This window comes from Oratosquilla oratoria, chromosome 3 (genome assembly GCF_046742065.1).
Source record: "Oratosquilla oratoria isolate Oo_2021 chromosome 3, ASM4674206v1, whole genome shotgun sequence".
NCBI lineage: Eukaryota > Metazoa > Arthropoda > Malacostraca > Stomatopoda > Squillidae > Oratosquilla > Oratosquilla oratoria.
Genome location: NC_134779.1, coordinates 14,001,060 through 14,028,428, shown reverse-complemented (window position 1 = coordinate 14,028,428; position 27,369 = coordinate 14,001,060). Strand labels below are relative to the sequence as shown.

The 27,369-nt window shown below is 41.9% G+C and overlaps 1 protein-coding gene across 4 annotated transcripts in view; it reads left to right on the top strand.

Annotated features, from left to right (window-relative positions):
- The first annotated feature begins 628 nt into the window (after window positions 1–628).
- The window catches only part of LOC143020622 (E3 ubiquitin-protein ligase RNF19B-like), a 41,548-nt gene continuing 14,807 nt past the window's right edge, over window positions 629–27,369 (top strand). The window contains exons 1-10 of one of the 4 annotated variants that reach the window (XM_076177094.1): window positions 629–697; window positions 7,332–7,537; window positions 8,250–8,533; window positions 9,353–9,548; window positions 9,798–9,912; window positions 13,993–14,183; window positions 14,619–14,763; window positions 19,800–19,936; window positions 20,811–20,908; window positions 23,206–23,401. In XM_076177094.1, coding sequence (XP_076033209.1) covers window positions 7,366–7,537; window positions 8,250–8,533; window positions 9,353–9,548; window positions 9,798–9,912; window positions 13,993–14,183; window positions 14,619–14,763; window positions 19,800–19,936; window positions 20,811–20,908; window positions 23,206–23,401 — 1,534 coding nt within the window. In that variant the 5' untranslated portion in view covers window positions 629–697; window positions 7,332–7,365. Of the gene's footprint in view, window positions 698–813; window positions 833–1,178; window positions 1,198–1,762; window positions 1,891–7,331; window positions 7,538–8,249; window positions 8,534–9,352; window positions 9,549–9,797; window positions 9,913–13,992; window positions 14,184–14,618; window positions 14,764–19,799; window positions 19,937–20,810; window positions 20,909–23,205; window positions 23,402–27,369 lie in introns of those variants that run through there. The other 3 variants (XM_076177104.1, XM_076177123.1, XM_076177113.1) reach the window with 3 other exon arrangements.

The following is a 27,369-nucleotide window of genomic DNA, read 5'->3' as shown; positions in this document are numbered from 1 at the left end:
AATTGTTGTCTGTAACCGCTAAACTAACAGTTTACTGACGACGTTGTTTAGACTGAATTAGGCGGGGCATTACATTTCACCTCTGTTATATATAAACTGCCTGTAACGATATCATATATATTGACACTTCTTCTAACATCGACACTTACAATGACGCAAGAACTGCGGAATGTCAGATAATAAATACGCATACAAATTTCGGAGAAAAGACTAATTTCTTATGTACGATTTCAATGTATGTGTAAAAGGGTGTAAGAAGCTCACTGTGAAAAATAAAGAATACATTATGAAAAAATGTTTCAACACGATAAATATATCTGCCTCCTACCTCGGATTGAGAATATATTTAGTTTAATTTAATATATGTGACAAAAGATGTGTGGTGGTTAGATTTATAATTCACGTCATCTAAAAAACACATAGAATAATTTACTTTGACATTTGGAACGTTTTGATCAGAGGTACATTTTGTAGACTAGGATAAAAAGTTGCTGACTGTCATTCATGTTCCACTTATTCAGATGTCGGGTAAATTTTAATTTTGAGACTTCATATTTGTTTGATTAATTTTATAACATTTATTCTTATATCAAATTTGAAGCAACTCTTTCATTTGTATTTAACAAATACAAAATATCGACATTTCGTGGTGCATTTGAGGTAGTAATGGCGACAGACTTCTGTGGGAGATGTGCTAGTGAGTTATTTTTTCATTCCCCGTAAGCTAAATAGTAAGATGCGATGCAGGTTAAAAGTGAAATGGTTGTGATTATTCTCGTGCATCAAAAATTACCATAATTTCACGGCTTAATACCTCATATATGCGTAAGAGGTTAGTTTTGTTTCGATTGCACTGCAGTGCCAAGATTTAAGGTGAATAAGAAATTGTTGGTGGCCTTGGAATGAAAATTGACGCCTGATACGTGTTTACGGAATGTGAAGTACCCAGCTGATCACATTTTCCCTGTAGGAACATGAGTAATGGTTTTGTTAGGTTATTTTATTGGTGAGACAACAGACTGAGTTGACCCGACAAGGGGCGGAATGACAGGCAACGGGAAAGCGCCCAACACCAAATATCTTAAATTTCGTTGAAATATTTACGCCTTCCTCTCTCTTACGGGAAACTGAATGAGTGGAAGACGAACACAAAAATAAGTTATGCATTGCTTGCTTCATTATTTAAGAGCAGGGTTGGTATGTATAGGCATTTTATTTCCATTTGTTCTTTTGTTTGTTTGTTTGACATATATGCAGGGTTTCTGTTCGTTTACGTTTTGGCAAGGTGTGTTGGAAAGTTATTCTCAAATTGAGCCTTCATCAATGAAGTGTATCCAGATTCCAGTGGATTAGAATGAGTATGTAAGTACATGTTTATTTGACCAATGTGTACAGATATATACACAATCTCTGGTGTATATAGTATGTATATATAATATTGTTTGACTTTGTGTACTAGTGTTTTATGCATTTAAATGTCCAAGTGTTAACTTCTATCCCAGTAAGTTTGAGAGAGAATAATTATGTATAATAAATGTATGATTGATTATTTATTTATTGATATTTTCAATCATCTTTTTCACTCCCATTTTTATAAATTATTACAAAAGTCGAAAAGAGCATAACCTTTTGGCCCATTTAGATGCTAAGATTTTTTTTTTATGAAATATATTTGAGTAAAATGAGAACAATTTAGATAACATTTTGCTAATCTCACTGCTGTTTCCCATTTTATTTTTAGGAGTCTAGGTTAGATTTTATCTTGTTAGAAAATTGCTATTTATTGGCTGGAATGTTCTGGATAGTCCCATATCAATGGAGATGATGTGTACTGCCAGTGTAGTGATACAAAACTGCCCAAATAACTGCAGTTTTTCTACCTTATCAGAAGTAGATTAAAATAATATCAATCATTTCTCCAGTTTGTGGTTTTTAATCAATAAAAGCAATAGAAGAAGGTATAACAAGCCTATGATAAAAAGTAATCTCCCATGTATATAATTAATTGGACCAGGAGAGGGCGTCAGGATATCCACTGTCTTCAGGTATGCAATATTCTTTGCTCCCCAATACATACACACACATACCACCACAATGATCTTAATTTTTTTTAAGAAATAATGATAATAATTAATTGGATAAAAAGATCCACATCTATCTATACATCAATAGCCTCCCTCCCCCTCATATGGGGGAATGTACCCAACACTATCCCATTCCCATCCGTCAGCCATTTCACTTTCATCTTAATTCCTTGTGGATAAATGGGTCATCCCTGTACCTATACCCATAGCCTGTGTCAGAAGCAGTACAGTACAGCAAGGCAGAGCACATGCACAGCAGGGCCTGCTGCTTCATTTAGATGGTGACCCTCCCTCCTTAAATCCTCATGCAGTAGTGTTCGACAAAATTATTGTCTGCCCAGGGTGAAGTGAACAGAACATTTGTCGAATCTGGAAAGACTCATATGAGTGTCATGGTTTTGCACCATGACACAGAGAACAGGGAAGGGGCAGAACTTATCAGCAAGCCAAGAATTTATGACGTCGGTCATTGTCTTATGGTGAGGAGGGAGGCTGCGTCTCCATCCAGGGCCTCTTGAACCTGACCACAACATCTTGTGAGCCACCCAGTGTTACCAATATGAGCAATACTAAGAATCTGAGTACAGAAACCATAGCCCAAATGGTTGCCCTCAAGAAATCTGGCAAGCAAATGAAGAAGCCTTGTATGACCCATAAGCAGGGGCAATTTTCTTCATTTGGCAGCCAGTTTCTTGAGGGCAACCATTTGGACAATGGTTTCTGCACTCAGATCCTTAGTATTGCTTATATTGGTAACACAAGGTAGCTCAGAAGATGTCATGGTCAGGTTCGAGAGAGGGGCCCTGGATGGAGGGGTTGCGGCACACAGCCTCCCTCCTCACCAACAAGACAATGACTGACGTGATTAATTCTTGGCTCGCTGATAAGTACTGTATATATAATGAGTGTGAAGACCAGTCTTATCATGGCTGTGCAGTTTTCAATAATAGTAGAAAGGATTCGCATGATGAGCCCTGTTCTCTAACAGATTCCTTTCAACTGGCAGTTATTAGGAAAAAGAAAATTTTATATATTACTGCCTTGTATTGCTTCATGTACTTTGTGATGTTAAATTTCAAACTATATATGTAATACATACACTGCTCAATGGTGCAGTGGTATCATCCTCGACTGCTAATTCAGTTATCTGAGTTGGAGTCCTGTCCAGGGCAGAAAAAAAGTCAGCATCTCTGCACTATGAGCTGCGCTCGAACTCTTGTGGGTAAAGCGTTTTGTGTGGGTGTGGTCACAGCATTACCCATATATATGGCCATATATAAGCTCTGACCTCTCATCCAGGAGGGTAATAGCTGTCAATCATGAGTTCAATGTGTGACCCAAGACAATGGTGTATGTACATTTTAAGCTAGGTATGATAACTGGAAAGTAAGAGACAGGACCTCATGAGTAATGTTCCATTCCTTTTTATAACATTTATGTAAATAATTGGCTACCTCCTCCTAATTTACTTTGCTACCTCCCTTGTAAGGGGGAAAAAGTCCTTGGTATATAGATAGGTATATAAATAATACCAAAAGGCCTTTTTCCCATTGAGGGGGTAGCCAAATCACAGTATATATCCACCCCATTACCACATTGTCCCATTACAGCAATGTTATTTGTTTGCATATATATATATATAATATTCTCTCTCCAGTTTGACTTTCATAATTGATACTATACAGTGGCACAATTTTAGAAATGTGGTCCCAACAATATTTGGTCACCCATCCCTCCCATTCTAGACATGGCAAAATCAATAAGAACAAGAATCTAGTTGGTCACCACAAGTTTGGGTGTGGGTTTTAGTATGTGTTGGCTGTAGGTCCAGTTTGCTGTGTATTGATTGGAGTAAGTTTGGCACATGTCAGGGGGACCAAGGATTTGCAAGAGTAGCATTGGATTGATGTGTAGTTAAAGTACATTTTGGGCATTTGTAGAATCCTGGCCTTGTCATTGTAGATGTGGGAGGGCAAGTGCCAGTGCACCATCCTTATGTGAAAAAACAATGTTGTGAAGACAGGTTAATGGAAGTTGGAGATTGAAATAGTGAATTTTGGGCCTGTTCCAAAAACCAGGTAACAGGCCTTTGGGGCAGCACCTCTGGAGTGATATAAGAGAGATTTAAGAACAGCTGAAACAAGGGATAGTAAAGGTTTTAAAGTGGCTCATCATTTCTCTGTTATAGGGGATTTGTCTCTAAACATGAAAGATTGCTACATGACTGGTCTACATGTGCTCCTGAAGGGCCTTATGTATCAGTCAGTCAGTCTTTTGACCCAGATCTGTCTTGTAGGAAACCCAAGGCTCCCAAATGACTGGCAATAGCCACTGGATTGAGTCTTTTGACCCAGATCTGTCTTGTAGGAAACCCAAGGCTCCCAAATGACTGGCAATAGCCACCGGATTGACCCATGTGCCACTTAAGGAAAAAAATGTTTGGGTAGGATGAGAGTGAGGCAGTGTTCTGTGTCATCTTTTAGGTGATTGCATGTGGGGCAATTTTGGTCTGACTTGGTACCCCTTACCTGAAGGTGTGGTCCTGAGGGGCCAGTACCCCCAAAGTGTCACACAATCTTTTGCCCCAGGTCTTCCTTGCAGGAGACCCACACACCCCAAGTCACCAGCAATGGCCATCAGATTGAGCCATAGACCACTCAATGAAGAGATATTTATTTGTGGTGTGGGTATGGCTTGAGTGGAGCAGTGCAGAATGAGGCACTCTTATGTTTTCTGGGTGGTGATTGCATCTGGAGCAATTTGATTCTGTGGCCAAGCCTATTCTGTATTGGTGCTGCTTCAAAGTTGGGTTGTGGCTGAAATTATCAATCGGTAAATCTGTTGCCTCCAAGTCTCTCTTGCAGGAGATCCATGGCTACTAGGTAACCGGCAATGACCAATAGGTAGGCTCATCAGTCACTGAGGAAACATATATTGTGTATTTGTGTGGGGATTCTTAGTGCTGGGCATTGTAACAGGAGGTGCTTTATCAGGGATGGGGTGGTTGTGTCCAGGGCAGTTTGAATTTGTGGCCAGGTCTAATCTGTGTTATTGTTGTTTTGGTGCTGTCCTGAACATCAGTGTAACAGTGTGGTTCTTACTTCTTAATTTTTCTGTGGGGTTAATGTCTTGTGTGGAGGAAGTAGAATAAAATAGGCAGCATGATTCTCTCTGACACTTCTTGAAGGACCACCATTTACAGACCCTTTGTTGGTCACAACATGAAGTATTGATTGCTTGTAACTGTGATATGCAGTCAGTAACCCAGTATAGGAACTGTATACTGGCTCAAAGAAAATACAATTTCCAAAACTATTCAACATTTCATCAACATATTAATAGCAACAAATCATCATGATAAAATTTGAATGCAGCATTAGTAAGATCACAGCCTATATGAGAAGTGCTTTCACTCAAAAGTTATTTGATTTAATGTTTTATATTACCAACGGGCACTCCATGCTCGTACCATCCCAACATATCCAGTTTTGATTTAAGTTAAATTTTTTGGCAATGCTTTGGTGCACTACCACCACCACTTTGTCTATTATTAGATTGATGCTTGTTGGCCATGTTCCCCCCAGTACAGCAACCACAGTATTTGTGGAAGTACAGTAACAGAGGTATATCAGCAGAACTGATGCAGTTGAGAGCCAGCAAGACACTAACTGTTTAATAGAGACAAACTGTGAATTGCTTATACTTGTATCCACCATGGGATCATGATGAATATGAGGAAATTGGTGGTAGCGCATGCATTATTTTGAATTTAGATGTATACTGAAACCATGAACAAATGCAATACTCCAGAATCACATAATTTTTATACATGTAAAATGTGAATTGACTACTTGTTTAATGGTTTTTGGAGGCAAAAGAAAAAATTCAAAGAATCGGCATAAATTTCTGAGGTAATAAAAAAAGTACAATCACAGCATATCAAGAACTTATTTTTTATGTTCATCAGACCGATGTTCCCCTTTTGTCCTTTCAATCATGGGATGGGGGCATATTGTTATGATACACCTATATGTTGTGCCATCAGGTTTGAACTTCAGCTTGAGCCCTTTCCATCGTCGTACATCTTTACTTACAAAGTATCTCACATGAGAGTTTTATTTTCCAGTGAATTAGTACAAGGTGAACATATTTCTACTCTTCTTTCTTCTGTAATACTCAAGTTTCTCAAATTTTCTTTTTATGTTTCATGTGTGTGTGTCAATCTGTCTTTGCTAATATGTGGTCTTACAAGATATGACATATCACTGCACAAATTACTTACATGGAATATGCACCAATCCTGTTACACAAAAAATATGCATGATAGGTTCTGTTCTTTCACCCATGCAATCAAACCTAGACATAATGACATAACAACACTTACCCTCAAAGACACCAGTATGCAAACTGTATCCCATGCAGATGCCTTATGATTATAAGTACTTCATGAATTATATATGGATTTTATAATTACCCTACTTTGGAATAACATGATAATGCAATGTGCACCTATTCCAATCATTCATGTAGCAAGTTTGGTTCTCACAGGTGTCACTTAGTGTCCCCTCTCAGCAAATCCATTTTCATTCATTACATTATTGCTGACAATGGAGCAAAGGTGCTGTTTGTTGTAGTTTTGAATGGTGTTAGGTCTACTCAGGAGTGTTGTGTTGGTTGCTGGATATCTTTGCTTTGTTAACTGTTAAGTATCATGCTGTGGATGCATAGTTAAGTGGTGATTAGTGTTTCTTTCTGTTGTCCAAATCCTGTACCTGCCACTGTTTGCAGTATGTTCAGTTTCTTGGTTGTTTTCAGTGTCACATGTGGAGGCTGAAGGTTGTGTGTACAAACAGTGAGGCCCATGATTTTTGGTCAAGTAGGAGAGGTTGGCCCTTTATGGTGGCTGTTGGGTGCTTCGATCTGATCCATGGTAGTTGGGACTGTTGGGTAAGGCGATTCATGGTAGTCAGGGGTTAAGCAACATCACTGAAGACATGAGGGGAAGTAGACATAGTTCAGCCTTAGCTTGAAGAATCCAGAAGTAACTGAAAAATCACGGCCTAAGGGCCTCTCTGTATCAATGGGTAATTGATGGATCTGTAATTCCCAATGGGCTCCATTGGTTACTTTTTGGATTTAGAAGATAATGGATACATTGGTCTTCATGTTTGTTAAATTATGACCTGCTGTACATATACTATGTAGTTTTATATGTAGAAAATAAATGTGATCTAATCTTTTTTTCAGATAAAATTTATAGGTTTAAGTTTCAACTGTCAGAATGAGTGAGGACCATCACAGGGGTACTCGAAGCACTGGCAGTGCCCGCATGTGTGACAGGGGCGGTGGCAGTTCTTCTGGGTTCCCTAGAATGTCACTGCGGTCCCTGCTGATGAGTAGTCCCTTCTCGCGCCGTCCAAGGTCCAGGAGAGTACGAGTACCTACCGCATCATGTAAGATGTATTTTCTTATAGTTTGAGTAGGGGGGTGAGGTTGTAGGGAAATGGGCTCAAAAAGAAAATGAGCTGCCTAGTATGTACAAATGGCACTGTTTGCTAGTAGATGTGAGAGGGCTTGCAGAGGAAGGTGAGTAAATATAACAAGGTTTATTGGAAAAGAAAACTGATAATTAATGCATGGATGAATAAGGTGATGATATCATGTGAGAGTTGAGTGCTCAAGTTGATACAATTTTATGGGACTAAAATGTAGTGGGTACAATTTAGATATTCGGAAATATATATACTTGAAAATGAAAGACAGGAGAAAAAGAATGACCATATATTGTGAGAAAACTAGGTGGAGGGTACCCACTGTGTGGAAGCAGTGGAAACAAAATTCTTGAATGAACTGGGATAAAGATGGGATTGGGAGAAGAGGCCAAACTGAAGATGTTTCTTCATGTTATGAAAATGGATGGGAGTAGATATTTTTTGAGAAGTCATGAATGAGCAGTCCCAGGAGTCAGAATAAGGAGTGTGCAAGGGGTTGATGGGTTTTGAAAATATCAGTGAGTTATAGGTTGGTGTAAAAAAGAATATATCTTTCACTTCAGTAGGACATTATTCATGGGTGCATGATTTTTGTAGTAGGCTATTAAATAGGAAAAACATATGTTTACAAAAGAAGTCTAGTTTCTAGTAATGTTTCAATTTCATATTACAGACAAAGTGACTATAGATGGAGATGGGGTCCCAGAATCATCAGGTGTTGGAAGTTGTGCAGGTGAAACAAGCAGCAATGAGGCGCCAACTCACCACAGCCACCAGCACCACAGTGGGGGCTCTTTCCGAAAGTGTGTCCAGATTAATGCTGCAGCTTCCACTGCAACTGCCACCACCACCATACCGTCCACCAATACCAGTAGTCGTCGTGGATCTACTTCAGGGTCTCGGGCAGCATCATCAACTGCAGCCACATCTAGAGGAGGATCTTGTTCATCAGTAGGGGTGAGAATATTATCACTATAACCAGTACCTGTATAAAGGGTATTGACTGGTTCAAGTTTTGTGCAGTCTGCATTATGACTTTAGTAACAATTTCTACAGACCAGAGTCCAAGAGCATTCTTGTATGATTGTAGATTAATCTCCACCTATGTATGGAAATAGAGGTGAACTGTGGAGTAAAGTAGTCAAGTAAATGTCTGGGTGGAATGAAATTTGTTATGAGAAATAGGTATCTAGACATGAATGCAAAGAGCAGGTTATGAATTGTATGAAGCCAAAATTGGAACTAAAAGTGGCAGAAAGAAGGAGCCTGAATGTGTTTGAGAAGTATGGGAACTGTTACAAGAATGGGTAGTGAAAAATCCCTTTGTGCTTTTCGCACTCTTTGCTAGTCCTCCCATATATACCCAAACCACCTTGACACTCAGGTCTACTTTAACCTCCAGCCTATACCCCTTCAAGGGAGGGATAGTAAGACTTAAGTAATACACAGTCTCATGTGAGTGGAAATTAGTCTCTATCTTAAAAGAATGCTGTGTGCCTCTGGTCCATATAGAGTGTCACCAAGGTCTAAAAAATATTAACTATAAATATTGTGCATACTCCATACGGTGCTTATCCTCGGGGATATCACTAAAGTCCCTTTGGTATTGACAACAAAAGATTTATGTAGTTGGTACTACAGAAAAGGCTGTGAGAATTGAAATTAAGAAAAAAGGAAGTTGGTTCACATGCCAAAATTTTTAAGGCAGTGGGATGATTTGTAGTTCTATCTAATTATGTCCTGTTTGTGACTGAATCCTGTTCTTCCTTGCCATAGGGTGGAAGTGATGAAGGGGAGCTACGAGAATGCCCTCTCTGTTTGCAAGAAGTACCAGGCTGCTATTTCCCAGTGCTTCTGTCCTGTCCCCACTCTGCATGCATGCAGTGCTTCAAAAAGTACCTCACTGTAGAGATCATGGAGTCCCGTGTCAACATCACTTGCCCGCAATGCCATGAACTGATGCATCCAACAGGTTGGGGATTTAAGTTGGATCACATTTCTCATAAATGAATATGAGAATTAGTACCTACAAATAATGTCATCATCTTATGAAACCTTTTCATTCAGGGCACATTTTTATGTTGTATCATCAGAACTGGGATGGAATTGCTCAGCCAGACACACTAGGGAATAACGACAATAACAACTAACTGGAATGTGATAATGCATATGAAAAATATTCACTAAAACTCGTTTCCACTCATTAGCATCATATTTACAGATATACACAATATAGTTGATAACGAGATGCTGTCCTTCAAGTTTGAGGACTTTATGTTGAGGAGAGTCCTGTCCATGGACCCAGACACACGATGGTGTCCAGCACCAGATTGTGGGTAAGTTTGAACTTGTTTATATTTGATTTTGAAAGTTCCACAGTTTTCTGTAGTTGTATTTTTATTCTGGATTTGTGCTTTTAGTTCCTTGTGTGCAAATGATGTTATGATTAATTGATGCTCCCATTCATTCAGCTTTTACTTTAGGAGCACAGTAGATGGGTGTGACAGAGGAAGATTTTCCCTTTCTTGTCACATACATCCCTTTCATTCCTTCTTGCTTAAATCAAGTAAAGGCATGTCACTCGCAGCAATACTACAATTCATCCATAGTGTACCCCTCCCATGGAGTAGGTCATCACATTAGTCCATACATTTATTTCATACAATTATTGTTATTGATTCTCTCATTTTTTATTTCTTATTCACTCGTAACAAAAATTCACAGTTGAGAGAATGACTTTGGTCCTGCAGTTGCTGTGAAATTGAAAGTAAACTTGTTAATATGTGGGAACTAGTATAAATGACTGTCAAGAGAGAGAGAGATAGGTCTTACAGTAAGGGAGGAAGCAAAGGCAGAAGCTTCCCAGAGAGTGGTACAGAGAAAGAGGTGAAGATGTTCAGTTTCCCATGGCAAGTTGTTGTTCCCTAGACTGTCTGTCCGAGCAGTCCCGTCTCCCCAAGGAATGCCACAGCCGAAACGGGGTTTTCCCACAAATCCTTTATAGAGTGTATGTAGTGGAGAGTTGATGGTGGAAATGTGTCTAGAAAGAGAGTTGATGATAGCAAATACAGTGTTTCGGAAGAAAGTCAAGCATAAGTACACATGGGAGAGGGTGGTGGAGGGAAGGGTGGTAGATAGAGCGCTAATGGATTATGTAGTGGTAAATAGGATTATGATAGGAAGAGTTAAGGATGTACATGTGCTAAGGGGAGAGGGTGAGGGAATATCAGATCATTTTTTGGTGGAAGGTAAGCTGAGAGTGGAGGATAGATGGAGAAGGAGGAAAGGGACAAAAGGTAGGGAGGTTCTTAGAGTGAACTCCTTGAATGAAAAGGAAAAGGAGAAGGAGTACGAAAAGAAGCTGAAGGAGGAGTGGGAGGGAGTAAAGGATAGAGCAGAGATGGGTATGGAGGAGGAATGGGGATGGTTCAAGGAGGGAGTCTTAAAGTGTGCAAGGATGGTGTGTGGAACAAGAAGGACAGGGGGAAATAGAAGAAAGGGTAGTGAATGGTGGGATGAGGAAACAAAGAAGGTTGTAGAAGAGAAGAAGCGAGCTTTCACAGATTGGTTACAAAAGAGGACAGGGGAGTCATATGAGACGTACAAAGAAAAGAAAAGAGAAGTAAAGCAAAAGGTAAAGGAGGCAAATAGGAGAGCAGATGTGAAATGGGGTAGGAGTATGACAGAAAATTTTGAAAGTAATAAAAAGATGTTTTGGAAAGAAATTAAGAGAGGAAGAGGAGGCGAATCAAGTAGGGAAGAAAAGGTAAAAGGTACAGATGGAGAGATGATAATGGAAGAGATGGCAGTAAGGGGAAGATGGGCAGAATATTTTAGGGAGTTGCTGAATGTGAAGGAGGATAGGGAAGGAAAGATAGCTGCAGTGGAAAATGCGAAGAAAATGAAAGTGATGAGTGAGGAGAATGGAGGAGAAATAAGGAAGGATGAGGTGAAGGCAGTTGTAAAGATGATGAAAGCAGGTAAGGCACCTGGTCTGGATGGATGTCATGCAGAATGTCTGAAAAAGGGAGGTTCAGTGATGGTGGACTGGTTGGTGAGGTTATTTAATGTTTGCTGGAGAGAGGGTAGAGTACCGGAGGACTGGAGTAGTGCCTGTATAGTTCCTCTTTACAAGGGAAAAGGGGACAAGTGTGAATGTAGTAATTTCAGAGGGATTAGCCTGTTGAGTGTAGTAGGGAAGGCTTATGGGAGGATCTTAATTGAGAGGATTAGGAGAGGAACAGAAGGAGTAATTGGTGAGGAACAGTGTGGATTTAGGACGGGTAGAGGTTGTGTAGATCAGATCTTTGTGGTAAGACAGATATGTGAGAAAGCTATAGGAAAGGGGAAGGATGTTTTTTGGGCTTTTATGGATCTGGAAAAAACTTATGATAGGGTAGACAGAAAGGCACTGTGGGAGGTTATGCAGATTTATGGGATAGGAGGAAAGCTTTTGGGAGCTGTCAAGAGTTTTTATGAGAGTAGTAGAGCATATGTTAGGATTAGAAATGGAGAGAGTGAGTGGTTTGAAGTAAAGGTGGGACTTCGTCAAGGATGCGTTATGTCGCCCTGGCTGTTCAACTTATACATGGATGGAGTGGTGCGAGAGGTGAATGCTAGGGTAGTGAGTCAGGGATTGGAGATGGTTAAAGAAAATGGAGAAAAGTGGGAGGTGAGCCAGCTGTTGTTTGCGGACGACACTGCGCTTGTGGCAGGGTCAGAGGAGGGATTGAGGAAGCTGGTGGCAGAGTTTGGGAGAGTATGTGATAGAAGAAAGCTAAAGATAAATGTGGGTAAAAGTAAGGTGATGAGATGTACAAGGGGTGAAAGTGGCAGTAGACTGGAAGTGAACATTAAGGGAGAGCGACTGGAGGAAGTGGATAGTTTTAGATACTTGGGTGCAAGTGTAGCAGGAAAAGGTGGAGTGAAGGTGGAGGTAGAATGTAGATTGAGAGAAGCGAGTAAATGCCTTGGTGGTTTAAAGAGTGTAATGAGGAATAGACATTTGGGAATGGATGCTAAGAGGAGACTGTATGAAGGAGTGATTGTGCCAACAGCACTGTATGGGGCAGAAACGTGGAACATAAGAGAAGAAGAGAGGAGTTTGAATGTGTTTGAGATGAGGTGTCTGAGAAGTATGGTGGGGGTTACTAGGCTGGATAGAGTGAGAAATGAGGAGGTGAGGAGGTGAACAGGGGTAAAAAAGGATTTGGGAGATAGGGTTGATGAAAGAATATTAGGATGGTTTGGACACATGGAAAGAATGAGTGAAGAAAGACTAGTAAAAGAGGTATGGAAGGCAGATGTGGAGGGAGTGAACATGAGGGGATGTCCTAGGATGAGGTGGATGGATGGGGTGAAGGGGGCTTTGGGGAAGAGGGGAATGTCTGTTGAGGAAGGAAGGGAGAGGACGGAAGACAGAGGTGAGTGGAGAATGGTTGTATATGGATGATGTTGTGACTGCATGAGGAGGAATGGGCGGGGGGGTGGGGGAGTATGTGTGAGTAAATTTTGACGCAGCCCGAAGGGATTTCTCCCCGTCCTCGCCTTATATGCAAAGGGGGACGGAGAGGGGGGGGTCGCCGATTAAATGAAGCGGCCTTGCTGTGGATGTGCTGTGTCTTGCGACACTGCTTCTGACCCAGGGCGGTGGGCAGGGTGCAGGGATGACCCGTCATCCAGGAGGTGCTCAGATGAGAGGAAGGGTGGGAGGGGTGTGGAGTGTATTTAGGGATGAAATGGGTGGGAGTGTTTTTATGCCTTTCCCTTTTTGGCTACCTCCCTTGGAAGGGGGAAAAAGCCTTGGTATATGTATGTATGTTGTGTTGTTTGCGTGCATGATTGTGTATAATGCAGTCTTCCATTATGTGTTGTATGGTATGGGGTGAAGTGTTACATCCTGGGCAGCTGTTCACAATGCAGTCATCCAGCCTCTTCTGGTAGCTTAGAAGTGCTGGGTGGTGGCCGCACCGCAGTCTGGCCAGGTGGACTCTGTCCTTTCGTGGGAGAGAGGATTCAGAAGGGTGGATATCAGGGGGTCTGGCATGCAGCAGTGTGTTGTCTTTCAGTGTGTTAATGGAGCGGTGAGTGATATGATTATGAATATGTTTCTGGAGGCTGGTATTTGGTGGTTGTGGAGGAAGAGAAGAGAGTATCTGTGTGTGATACAGGTCTTTGGGTGTTGTTTTAATGTTTCTTGGTGTGTGTGGGTGTTCTGCTATGTAGTGTAGCTGGTCTGATGTGTTTGTGGTGGCTGCAGCAAGTGTTTGTGTGCCTCTCAAGTCGAGGTGGTCCTTGACTTTGAGGACTTTTGTTTTGTGGCAAGTTGCCTAGCTTTGCAGGTGATTAGTTTAAAAAAAAATAATAATTGTGTTAAAGTATGCCTTTATATATGTTAAAGTATAATTGTTGTCCAGGTATGCAGTGATTGCTTCTGGATGTGCCGGTTGCCCCAAGTTGAAGTGTGAACGGCCAGGCTGTGAGAGCAATTTTTGTTACCACTGCAAGGCTAAGTGGCATCCTAATCAGACATGTGACATGGCAAGAGCTCAGCGATCTCCCAACATTATGTTCTCATCTTTCAATTGTTTACATGATGTACAGGGTAGTAAGTATAACAGTTTATTTGTTGGTTATATAATGTACATTTTTAAAGAAAAATTAAGCATGTTATGTATAGTAGTTATTGATCAAATTAATATTTCTGGGCTAGTATAAAGATTTTAGATTTGTCAGATGTTTTAGGGGCAGGGATGACCACTCATCTACAAGGAGCTAAGATGAAATGTAAACAGTGGGTGTTGGGTGGGTGGGTCCATGCCTTGGCTGACTACCTTTCATCTTTTTGTATATAAATAGATACACAGGTGTTTTAGCAGTTATGTGTCGCTATGAAGTAAGTGGCATTATATGGATTTTCTCTAAGGATGGGGGGAGGCAGTCTATTATCTTCTTGCAATGTAGTAATGGAATAACTTCATCCCATTCAGGTGTTTGTTGTTGTTGCAAGGGTATGGCTGATGGTCTAGTATGTTCTTTTCAGGTGATGATGTGAAGGCGTGTCCACGATGCCAGGTCCTCATCATGAAGATGGATGATGGTTCCTGCAACCACATGACCTGCACAGTTTGTGGTGCTGAATTCTGCTGGCTGTGCATGAAGGAAATCTCAGATCTGCACTATTTAAGGTATGAAGGGCCAGCATGTTAGGGATAAACAGCTACTTCTTAGATTTTCTCTGTCCCCTTCCTCTTCTCTTTTTTCCCTCCCCTTTGTCTTCTCTGTTTTGATCCCCATTTTCTTTTCTTCCTTACTTTTATATATGCCTTTGATGTGGTGTTGACAACACAAGTTTTCAATCTAATAGTATACATCAGGCCCTTTCCTTTCCCACTGTAAAGGGGGTGGCCAAACCAAAGTATACACCCATTACATCTCAAAAGAACCTACAAGTTGAATCCAATCAATGATTAGCATTCTATTAAGGTTGAGGATTATTCATCACACATATACATACCAAGAGCCTTTTCCCCCTCACAAGGGAGGTAGCCAAAGTCAAAGGGATAAATCCACTCCCACCCATTTCATCCCCACATAGTCCACGCCCATTCACCACATCTCCCTCCCTCTCATCTTGGCTCCTCCTGGATGACAGGTCATCCCCGCATCTCTCTCCTCACCCTGGGTCAGAACCAGTGCAGCAAGACACAGCAAGGCCACTTCATTTAATCAGTGCCCCCCCCCCCTCCATACCATCCCCTCATGCAGAAAAGGAAAAAACAGGGAGAAATCCTTTCAGGCTGCATCAAAATATCATTTACACACATTCCCCCATCCCCCACCCACTCCCTTCCATGCATCACAGCATCATCCATACACAACCATCCTGCACTCATCCCTATCTTCTGTCTTCTCCCTTCCTTCCTCAACAGACATCCCCCTCCCTCTCAACACCCCCCACATTCCATCCATCCATCTCACCCCCAGCTGCCCCCACACGCTCACTCCACCTGCCTCCACCCCCCACACTTCCTTCATAAATCTTTCTTCACTCACTTGTTAGTACATACATATACCAAGGCTTTTTCCCCCTTACAAGGGAGGTAGCCAAAAAGGAAAAGGCATAAAATCATTCCCACCCATTCCATCCCTGAAAACACTCCACACCCCTCCACCTGTCCCCGTCTGGGGTATTGGCTGCATGTTATTGTGGCAAAGTGGCATGCAGTTGATACTTTAGGGTCTATATGGGGCGCCCCTACGGACCAGAGCCACACATCATTTTGGCTGTGATAGAGGAAAACTCTGTTCATAGAGAAATTATGACACTTTTATACTACAACTGTCCCTCTGTTATGCTGTCCCCCAACCCCTTGTTACTGTCCTATACAAGTGGAGAGTTGATGGTGGAAATGTGTCTAGAAAGAGAGTTGATGATAGCAAATACAGTGTTTCGGAAGAAAGTCAAGCATAAGTACACATGGGAGAGGGTGGTGGATGGAAGGGTGGTAGATAGAGCGTTGATGGATTATGTAGTGGTAAATAGGACTATGATAGGAAGAGTTAAGGATGTACATGTGCTAAGGGGAGAGGGTGGGGGAATATCAGGTAATTTTTTGGTGGAAGGTAAGTTGAGAGTGGAGGATAGATGGAGAAAGAGGAAAGGGACAAAAGGTAGGGAGGTTCTTAGAGTGAACTCTTTAACCCCTTCCATACGGTGCCGCATACGTAGGCGTCATGAGGAGCAAGTGGATACGCCAGGCTGCCATATCGGCGTCTTGATTATATTTATTGTAGTTGCCCCTCCGTAATGACATACTCTCTAAACTGTCTGTAATCACATTTTCTATGGTTATCAAAATTCACGGGTGAAAGAGAGAACGATCGATATAAGCGGTGACTATATTTTATGCGAGTATTATTACGACACGTCGCACGGCTGGCATTGGCTGCTGCCCGCGAGATTTAAGGCCCGTACTGAAGAGGTTAAAGGAGAAGGAGTACAAGAAGAAGCTGAAGGAGGAGTGGGAGGGTGTGAAGGATAGAGTAGAACTAGGTGTGGAGGAGGAATGGGGATGGTTCAAGGAGGGAGTCACAAAGTGTGCAAGGATGGTGTGTGGAACAAGAAGGACAGGAGGAAATAGAAGGAAAGGTAGTGAATGGTGGGATGAGGAAACAAAGAAGGTTGTAGAAGAGAAGAAGCAAGCTTTCACAGATTGGTTACAAAATAGGACGAGGGAGTCATATGAGAGGTACAAAGAAAAGAAAAGAGAAGTAAAGCAAAAGGTAAAGGAGGCAAAGAGGAGAGCAGATGTGAAGTGGGGTAAGAGTATGACAGAAAATTTTGAAAGCAATAAAAAGATGTTTTGGAAAGAAATTAAGAGAGGAAGAGGAGGCAAATCAAGTAGAGAAGAAAAGGTAAACGGTGCAGATGGAGAGATGATAATGGAAGAGAAGGCAGTAAGGGGAAGATGGGCAGAATATTTTAGGGAGTTGCTAAATGTGAAGGAGGATAGGGAGGGAAAGATAGCTGCAGTGGGAAATGCTAAGAAAATGAGAATGATGAGTGAGGAAAATGGAGGAGAAATAAGGAAGGATGAAAGCAGGTAAGGCACCTGGTCTGGATGGATGCCATGCAGAATGTCTAAAAAAAGGAGGTACAGTGATAGTGGACTGGCTGGTGAGGTTATTTAATGTTTGCTGGAGAGAGGGTAGAGTGCCCGAGGACTGGAGGAGTGCCTGTATAGTTCCACTTTACAAAGGAAAAGGGGACAAGTGTGAATGTAGTAGTATCAGAGGGATTAGCTTGTTAAGTGTAGTTGGGAAGGCTTATGGGAGGATCTTGATTGAGAGGATTAGGAGAGGAACAGAGGGAGTAATTGGTGAGGAACAGTGTGGATTTAGGACGGGTAGAGGTTGTGTAGATCAGATCTTTGTGGTAAGACAAATATGTGAGAAAGCTATAGGAAAGGGGAAGGATGTTTTTTGGGCTTTTATGGATCTGGAAAAGGCTTACGATAGGGTAGACAGAAAGGCACTGTGGGATAGGAGGAAAGCTTCTAGGAGCTGTCAAGAGTTTTTATGAGAGTAGTAGAGCTTGTGTCAGGATTAGAAATGGAGAGAGTGAGTGGTTCGAGGTAAAGGTGGGACTTCGTCAAGGATACATTATGTCGCCCTGGCTGTTCAACTTATACATGGATAGGGTAGTGCGAGAGGTAAATGCTAGGGTAGTGGGTCAGGGATTGGAGATGGTTAAAGAAAATGGAGAAAAGTGGGAGGTGAGCCAGCTGTTGTTTACGGACGTCACTGCGCTTGTAGCAGGATCGGAGGAGGGACTGAGGAAGTTGGTGACAGAGTTTGGGAGAGTATGTGATAGAAGAAAGCTAAAGATAAATGTGGGTAAAAGTAAGGTGATGAGATGTACAAGGGGTGAAAGTGACAGTAGACTGGAAGTGAGCATTAAGGGAGAGCGACTGGAGGAAGTGGATAGTTTTAGATACTTGGGTGCAAATGTGGCAGGAAAAGGTGGAAGTAGAATGTAGATTGAGAGAAGCGAGTAAATGCCTTGGTGGATTGAAGAGTGTAATGAGGAATAGACATTTGGGAATGGATGCTAAGAGGAGACTGTATGAAGGAGTGATTGTGCCAACAGCACTGTATGGGGCAGAAACATGGAACATAAGAGAGGAAGAGAGAAGGAGTTTGAATGTGTTTGAGATGAGGTGTCTGAGAAGTATGATGGGGGTTACTAGGCTAGATAGAGTGAGAAATGAGGAGGTGAGGTGAGATAGGGTTGATGAAAGAATATTAGGATGGTTTGGACACATGGAAAGAATGAGTGAAGAAAGACTAGTAAAAGAGGTATGGAAGGCAGATGTGGAGGGAGTGAATATGAGGGGACGTCCTAGGATGAGGTGGATGGATGGGGTAAAGGGGGCTTTGGGGAAGAGGGGAATGTCTGTTGAGGAAGGACGGGAGAGGACAGAAGACGGGTGAATGGAGAATGGTTGTATATGAATGATGTTGTGATGCATACTACCTCACCCCCCTTGGATGGGGGGTGAGGTAGTATGTGTGAGCAAAATTTGACGCAGCCCGAAGGGATTTCTCCCCGTCTTCTCCTTTTATGCATGGGGGGACGGAGAGGGGGGGTCGCCGATTTAATGAAGCGGCCTTGCTGTGGATGTGCTGTGTCTTGCGACACTGTTTCTGACCCAGGGCAGTGGACAAGGTGCAGGGATGACCCGTCATCCAGGAGGTGCTAAGATAAGAGGGAGGGTGGAGGGGTGTGGAGTGTATTCAGGGATGGAATGGGTGGGAATGATTTTATGCCTTTTCCTTTTTGGCTACCTCCCTTGTAATGGGGAAAAAGCCTTGGTATATGTATGTACAATTTCTCTGAAAATTCATTTCCTTTTTCGCCTACTTTCCCTGTGGTGGGGGAAAAGAATACTGCCGCCAAGTAATTCCACTTGGATCGTAAGAGGCAAGAAGAAAGGGATGGGGATTGGGACTAGGCATCCATCTCCTTGTAGCCCCACAGGGCACATTCCTAAAAGAAAAAAGCACTCGTTAGTAAAGAAAAAAAAATATATTCTTGTGGCTATGAATCTTCATGAATGAAGAAATATTTAACACTTTAAATTCAACTATCCCTTGTTTCTACTACACTCTTAACCCCTTCCATACGGTGCCGCACACGTAGGCGTCATGAGGAGCAAGTGGATTCGCGACGCTGCCATATCGGCGTCTTGATTATATTTATTGTAGTCGCCCCTGTGTTTTTACATTCTCCCAAATGCGCCCTTAATCCCATTCTCTGTGGTTTTCAAAATTCGCGGGTGAAAGAGAGAACGATCGATATAAGCGGCGACTATATTTTATGATGCGAATATTATTTCGTTACGTCGTACGGCTGGCATTGGCTGCTGCCCGCGAGATTTAAGTCCCGTATTGAAGTGGTTAAAGTCTCTCAATTACCACATCCATGACTACCTCTTCAACACTGTTGTTCTCAGGAATAGAAGCATTGGTTAATGGTGACTTGAGAAAATACAGTTGTACAATTGTATTTCCTCTTGCTTGTTCTGACACTTATTTCCTCTTATTAGAAGGAAAGACAGTTTAAAATATTTAATGACTGAAAAGATATTTGTGTTTTGAAATGTTCACCAATCCATAAATAAACATCGTGGTGCGAGTCATATAATATTATTCTTTGCAGCCCCTCTGGATGTACATTTTGGGGTAAGAAGCCATGGTCACGCAAGAAGAAGATATTATGGCAATTAGGAACTTTAGTAGGTGCTCCACTTGGTATTGGACTTGTGGCTGGGCTTGCAGTGCCAGCCATGATTATAGGTTAGTGAAGTGCTTATCATTTTTGAGTTGTAAATACAATTAAACCTTAGATAATAAAGGCCCCCATTTAGTGAACAAATCAGTTAACAAACAAATTTTGTAAACAATTTGTCTCTGTTAACTAATGATACTTTAAGGTATGAACATATGCATACACCTGTACACACAATCCCACAGGATCAGTAGTACTTTGGTGTATTTGTCATAATCATTTTGGATAGCAAATGTTTCAGTTTAAGAACTGAGTCACAGAATGGATTAGGTATGTTATCCAAGGTTCCATTGTACCTTGTCCTTTCATGTTGGGGATGTAAACAAGCTAAAGAAGTTATCTGGAAGTAATCTGAACAAGATATGTAAATTTGTCATCTTATTGGGTGATATAAAACTCACCATCCCACTCCCATTAAGTGGGAAGTGAGAACTCCCAGGTAGGGCAAGCCTTGTCAGTTGCGGCAAGCTGTTGGGTTTTTTGGGCCGTTGTTTGGGTGACCTCCCTGCTTGGCCAGAGCTGTTGGAAACCAATGCAAGGAGTATGCAGTGGGTTCCAGGAATTAAATTCATGATCTGCTCAAAAGTTTGACATAGTATCCCTGGGGCTTATAGTTGAGATAATTGTAACACCTTCACCACAAATTGTAACCCAGTACCAAAGGAGAGAAGGGGGGTTACAACAGAGCTGTCCCATAAATGTGTTGGTGGTTGTAAAGTATCCCATAGTGCAGTTTGCATGTTTTCAGTGACATCTTGTATGCCAAGTTCATTGTAAAAGTATTACACATTTCTTTATATCCAAGATTGTTTCCTGTTTAAGTAAGGCTGATGAATTTTCATAGGATATTTTAAAAAATTATATCTTATGTTTTCTTTACAGGTATTCCAATTTGGGTTGGGAGGAAACTGCACGCACGATACACATACAGTAGCAAACATCGCCGTAACCTTGCTATGGTTGGTGGAGTCACAGCATCGGTAGGTTGTGAAGTACAATTGTACTATAGTTTTTGTTATATTGTTCTTCAATTTAATTTTCCCATACTTCTTAGTTATTCATCATATTTCATTGTAATCAGTAGTCTTCACAAAACCAAGAGATTGATCAGCCATTTCATAATTACTACCCTTTGTCAGACACTCCACATCATTAATACCTTGCCAATTTTAATTTCTTCCAGCAGCATTCCATTCTTGTAATATTCTTCTCACCCATCAGTCATTCTCCTATCATCTCCTACAGCCCAGCAGAGCTGTTTTACCCCCACTGCCTCATTATATGGCGACACCCCACCCACCCACCCTTTATAAAAAAAAAAAAAAAAAAAAAGTAGACAGAAAGAATATCCATTTGGGCTATCTTAATTCTTCATCCATTTACAACTACTCTCCATTCATTCTTACTTTGTACTCTTCCTTGATCAACAGACATTCCTCTTGCGTTCAGTGCTCCCATTGCTCCATTCATTCACCTCCTTGAGCTTGCACTCGTATTTACTCCATTTTTGCATTCCACACTCCCCCTATACTATCCAATAATTTTCCACCCACAACATCTGCCTCACCTCTACATTTCTCACATCCTGACAACCCTGACCATGCTTCTCAAAGACTTTCATGGAAACATGTTTAGGTTCTTCTTTTTTGGATCTTGTGGATTCCACATATCTATTTTATGCATACATACATATACCAAGGGCTTTTTCCCCCCAGCAAGGGAGGTAGCTAAAATAAAAAGGTATAATTCCACTCCCAACCCCATTCACCAACCCTACCTCCCTCTCATCATAGCTCCTCCTGGATGACAGGTCATCCCTGCATCTCACTCATTACCCTGGGTCATAGGCAATGCAGCAAGACATGGCACATCCACAGCAAGGCAGCTTCATTAAATCAGCAACCCCCCTCCCCATCCTATCATGCAGTAACGTTGAAGATAGGGATCCCTTCGGCTGTGTCAAAATATCATTTGCATATAACCACTCCCTAACCTCCCCTATCCTCCACCCACTCTGCTTTATCTGCTTTATACAGTCCATTAATTCCCTGATACCAATTTCCCATATCACTGTATTCCCCCCAGACATTTGCCTGCCTCCTTTACCATACAATTAAACTCCATCTCCATAACTCCATTTATTGCTGTTTATATTAGGGAACCTACATATGGAACATAAGAGAGAAAGAGTTTGAACGTGTTGAGATGAGGTGCCTCAGAAGTATGATAGGGGTTAGTAGGCTGGATAGAGTGAGAAATGAGGAAGTGAGGAGGAGAACAGGGGTGGTAAGGGAGTCGGGAGATAGGGTGGATGAAAGACTAGTAAAAGAGGTATGGAAGGCAGATGTGGAAGGAATGAATATGAGGGGGCGACCTAGGATGAGATGGATGGATGGGGTAAAAGGGGCTTTGGGGAAGAGGGGAATGCCTGTTGAGGAAGGATGGGAGAGAGCAGAAGACAGGGGTGAATGGAGAATGGTTGTATATGGATGATGATGTGATGCATGAGGTGGAATGGATGGGGGGTGAGGTAGTATGTATGAGAAAAATTTGACACAGCCCGAAGGGATTTCTCCCCCATCTTTTCTGCATGGGGGGGACAGAGGGGGGGTCGCCGATTTAATGAAGCAACCTTCCTGTGGATGTGCTGTGTCTTGTGACACAGCTTCTGACCCAGGGCAGTGGACAAGATGCAGGGATGACCCATCATCCAGGAGGTGCCAAAATAGGAGGGAGGGTAGAGGGGAGTGGTGGAGTGTATTGGAGATGGAATAGGTGTGAATGTTTTTTTTTTTTTTTTTTTTTTATAAGGGGGAAAAAGCCTTTGGTATATGTATGTATGTACATATATATAGTGGTGTATGTAGATGCCAGTTGTGGTGCTTATGTCACCATAACTTTTAGATCTGGACCAATCACAAACCAACCTGCCTAGGGCATGCTGTGGGTAAGTTTAGGTGATGCAGGGAGTTGGTTGCTTATATGCAGGTACTCAGTCTGGACCTCCTTAATTTACTCATATCTAACTCCTACATGCAACACCAAATACATAAAACTCCCCTTCTTCCAGCGTCTCACCCTTCAAATTCATGGCCAACCTACCACCATTACCACAACTTGAATGTCTCATCTCTTAGTCCATGTTAACCTTCAGCTTTTTCTTCTCCCACACCTTGACAAAATCCACCATCAACTGGTGAATGGGGCAATGAAGAGGGATTGAATTGTTAGTACTATTAGAAAGAAATGAGAGTTTATATTGTTCTTCTCTTTCCAGGCATTGATATCACCTGTGCTGGCTGGTCTGGCTGTTAGTATTGGGGTACCAATCTTGTTGGCATATGTGTATGGTGTGGTGCCTATATCACTTTGTCGCTCCGGGGGGTGTGGTGTTACGACCTCAGCATCAGGTGTAAGGATTGCCTTTGATGATGAAAACGACATGGTCTTTGGACTACCAGGGAGGCAATCAGGTGAGTTATATGCTTGTTTGGAAGGTCTTTTCCCATTTATAAGAGACTGGCTAAGTCAGAGCACTCTCCACATTCACATCATTAAAAAACCATTCAACTTCCTTTTCTGTCTCAACACCTTGGGAATGAAAAATGCCCTTTTCCTTATCACATTGCTTGGGTCAGACAGTGCAACAAGACACAGCACTTCTGCAGGAGGGCCTAATAGCCAGAGCTGTTTTATCTCTAATTTTTTTTATAACATGGTGCTTCTCCTTCATCATGTTCCTTGCTTCATAAGATGCTCCTCCCTCATCATATTCATTGGTTTTTCTGATGACTCATATCCTGCATGACATGGTGTATAATTTTATCAATGTCAGATTGCTCCCCGCATGAGGAGGAATGGGCGGGGAAGTGGGGGGTGGGGTAGTATGTGTGAGTAAATTTTGACGCAGCCCGAAGGGATTTCTCCCCGTCCTCGCCTTATATGCAAAGGGGGACGGAGAGGGGGGGTCGCCGATTAAATGAAGCGGCCTCGCTGTGGATGTACTGTGTCTTGCGACACTGCTTCTGACCCAGGGCGGTGGGCAGGGTGCAGGGATGACCCGTCATCCAGGAGGTGCTCAGATGAGAGGAAGGGTGGGAGGGGTGTGGAGTGTATTTAGGGATGAAATGGGTGGGAGTGTTTTTATGCCTTTCCCTTTTTGGCTACCTCCCTTGGAAGGGGGAAGAAGCCTTGGTATATGTATGTAGATTGCTCTGTTCAGTCTCAGGTCAGACATTAGCCAAAGATTGTCTTTGGGCTAGGACATAGCTAGAGTTCTCTCCATATAAGTTACTCAAGGCAGCTACATCTATTCCCTCCAAAACAAAGTTATCTGGGATAGTGGTAGGAAAGTGGGATGTTGGTTACTTATACAGTCAAATACTTTAGACTGACTATATTACCACATTTAATAAGTAGGCTCACTTTAGTGAATCCTAAGTTTGATTGGACATCATCTGAAACACACTTTGTTGGGAAGGCAGTCGCTAGTCAAAGTGTATCACTGCTTTGACATAGGGAGAGCTTGTTCAGCAGAAAATATTCAAGCTTGCTGTTGATTCTGATTATTCCTTTTCAAGCACAAGTGATGCTGAGCAGTTTTCCCATGTTTCCAGATGATTCAGATTTAAAAAAAGTTATATATACATATATATATATATATATATATATATAGGTAAACTTTGTGAACAGGATTTCATTGATACATTTTCTATTAAATATCCCAGCATATTCAGCATTGGTGATCTTTTTCTTTAGACTTTCTAATCTTCTCGCTATTTTCTTCTCTGAGAATGGGAGAGAATACACAATATTCCTGAATGTGTCCATGATTGTTTGGATATGAAAACTAGCACATTACAACGTTTCACCAATACCTTGGGCATCTTCTGGTAAAGTTATTTTTTAAATGCATACAATGTGTTTTAAGTATTGGCTCATGTTATTGTGACAAAGTAGCAAGCAGATGGTACTTTAGGATCTATACAGGGCATCCCTACAGATCAGAGCCACACATCATTTTGTCTATGATAGAGGAGTACTCTGTTCATAGAGAAATGACAACACTTTTATTTTACTGCGACTGTCCTTCCATTATGCTGTCCCTCAAACCCTTGTTACTGTCCTGTACCATTTCTCTGAATATTCATTTCCCTTTTTTGCCTACCCTGTGGTGGGGGATAGAATACTGCCACCAAGTATTCCCACTTGAATCGCAAAGAGGCGATAAAAATGGGACAGGGATTAGGACTAGGCATCCCTCTCCCTGTAGCCCCACAGGGGACATTCCTAAAAAAAGTAAAGGCATAATAGGGTCTAGGAGTTTTCAAACCAGTACTCTAAAGTTTGGGTCTTTTAATGTGCGTGGATGTAGTACAGATGAGAGTAAAAGGGAAGAGGTAGGTGTATGTGAGAAGAAAGATGGATGTGTTGGCTTTGAGTGAAACTAAGTTGAAAGGGAAGGGTAAGTATGAGTTTGGGAGTGTAGTTGGGAGTTTCTCAGGAGTGAAGAGAGGGTGAGGGAGAGAAGGGGTGGCTATACTAGTAAGTGAAGAGATAAGTAAATGTGTACTGGAGTGGAATGAGGTTTCTTCGAGGTTAATGTGGATGAAGGTGAAACTGGGAAAGGAAATGTGGGTTTTTGTAAGTGGATATGGGGCTGGTAGTGAGAAGAGGGTAGAAGAAAGGGAGCCTTTTTGGATAGATTTAAATGAGTGCTTAGAGGGATTAGGGAGAAACATCAATATAGTAGTATTGGGAGACCTTAACCCCTTCACTCCGTGCCAAAATCTCGCTGGCAGCATTAGCTGCCTGACATGTGATGTTGCGTCATAATACTTACATTATAAAAAATAAAGTCACCGCTGTATTGTTCGTTCTCTCTTTCACCCATGAATTTTGATAACCATAGAAAATATGATGAAGCCAGTTTACAGAGTATGGGGGTCACACAGGTACAACTACAATAAATATAATCAAGACGCCGACATCGGCATCCTCGCGTACCCACTTGCTCCTCATGACGCCTATGTAGGCGTCATCGTATCGAAGGGGTTAATGCTAGGGTAGGAAATGAACCAATAAATGGAGTGGTTGGGAAATGTGGAGTTCCAGGAAAGAATCGTAGAGGAGAATTGATGGTGGAGATATGTCTAGAAAGAGAGTTGATGATAGCAAATACAGTGTTTAGGAAGAAAGTCAAGCATAAGTACACATGGGAGAGGGTGGTGGATGGAAAGGTGGTAGATAGAGCATTAATAGACCATGTAGTGGTAGATAGGAGTATAATAGGAAGAGTTAAGGATGTATATGTTCTAAGGGGAGAGAGTGTGGGAATATCAGATCATTTTTTGGTGGAAGGTAAGTTGAGAGTGGAGGATAGATGGAGAAAGAGGAAAAGGACAACAGGTAGGGAGGCACTTAGAGTGAACTGCTTAAATGAGAAGGAAAAGGAGGAGTACAAAAAGAAGCTAAGAGAGGAGTGGGAGGGAGTGAAGGATAGAGTAGAACTAGGAGAGGAAAAGGAATGGGGATGGTTCAAGAAGGGAGTCACAAGGTGTGCAGAGATGGGGTGTGGAACAAGAAGTACGGGAGGAAATAGAAGGAAGGGTAGGGAGTGGTGGGATGAGGAAACAAAGAAGGTTGTAGAAGAGAAGAAGCGAGCTTTCACAGATTGGTTACAAAATAGGACAAGGGAGTCGTTTGAGAGGTACAAAGAAAAGAGAAGTAAAGCACAAGATAAAGGAGGCAAAGAGGAGAGCAGAAGTGAAATGGGGTAAGAGTATGACAGAAAATGTTGAAAGTAATAAAAGATGTTTTGGAAAGAAATTAGGAGAGGAAGAGGAGGCGAATCAAATAGAGAAGAAAAGGTAAAAGGTGCAGATGGAGAGATGATAATGGAAGAGAAGGCAGTAAGAGGAAGATGGGCAGAATATTTTAGGGAGTTGCTAAATGTGAAGGAGGATAGGGAGGGAAAGGTAGTGGCAGTGGGAAGTGCTAAGAAAATGACTGATTGAGGAAAATGGAGGAGAAATAAGGATGAAGTGAAGGCAGTTGTTAAGATGATGAGAGCAGGTAAGGCACCTGGTCTGGATGGATGTGTAACTAGTGAGCTTCTACTGGGCTAGTGACACCGGGAAAGATTGACAGTCGGTTTAGGCTAGGCACTTTATTGGAATGACACTGTTATATACACATAGACACATGTTGGCAGGCCCGAGTCTGAAAGGATACTGACCGTGACCTGACCTCACACACCTTTAACCCCTTCCATACGGTGCCGCACACGTAGGTGTCATGAGGAGCAAGTGGATTCGCGACGCTGCCATATCGGCGTCTTGATTATATTTATTGTAGTCGCCCCTGTGTTTTTACATTCTCCCTAATCTGCTCTAAATCCCATTCTCTGTGGATTTCAAAATTCACGGGTGAAAGAGAGAAC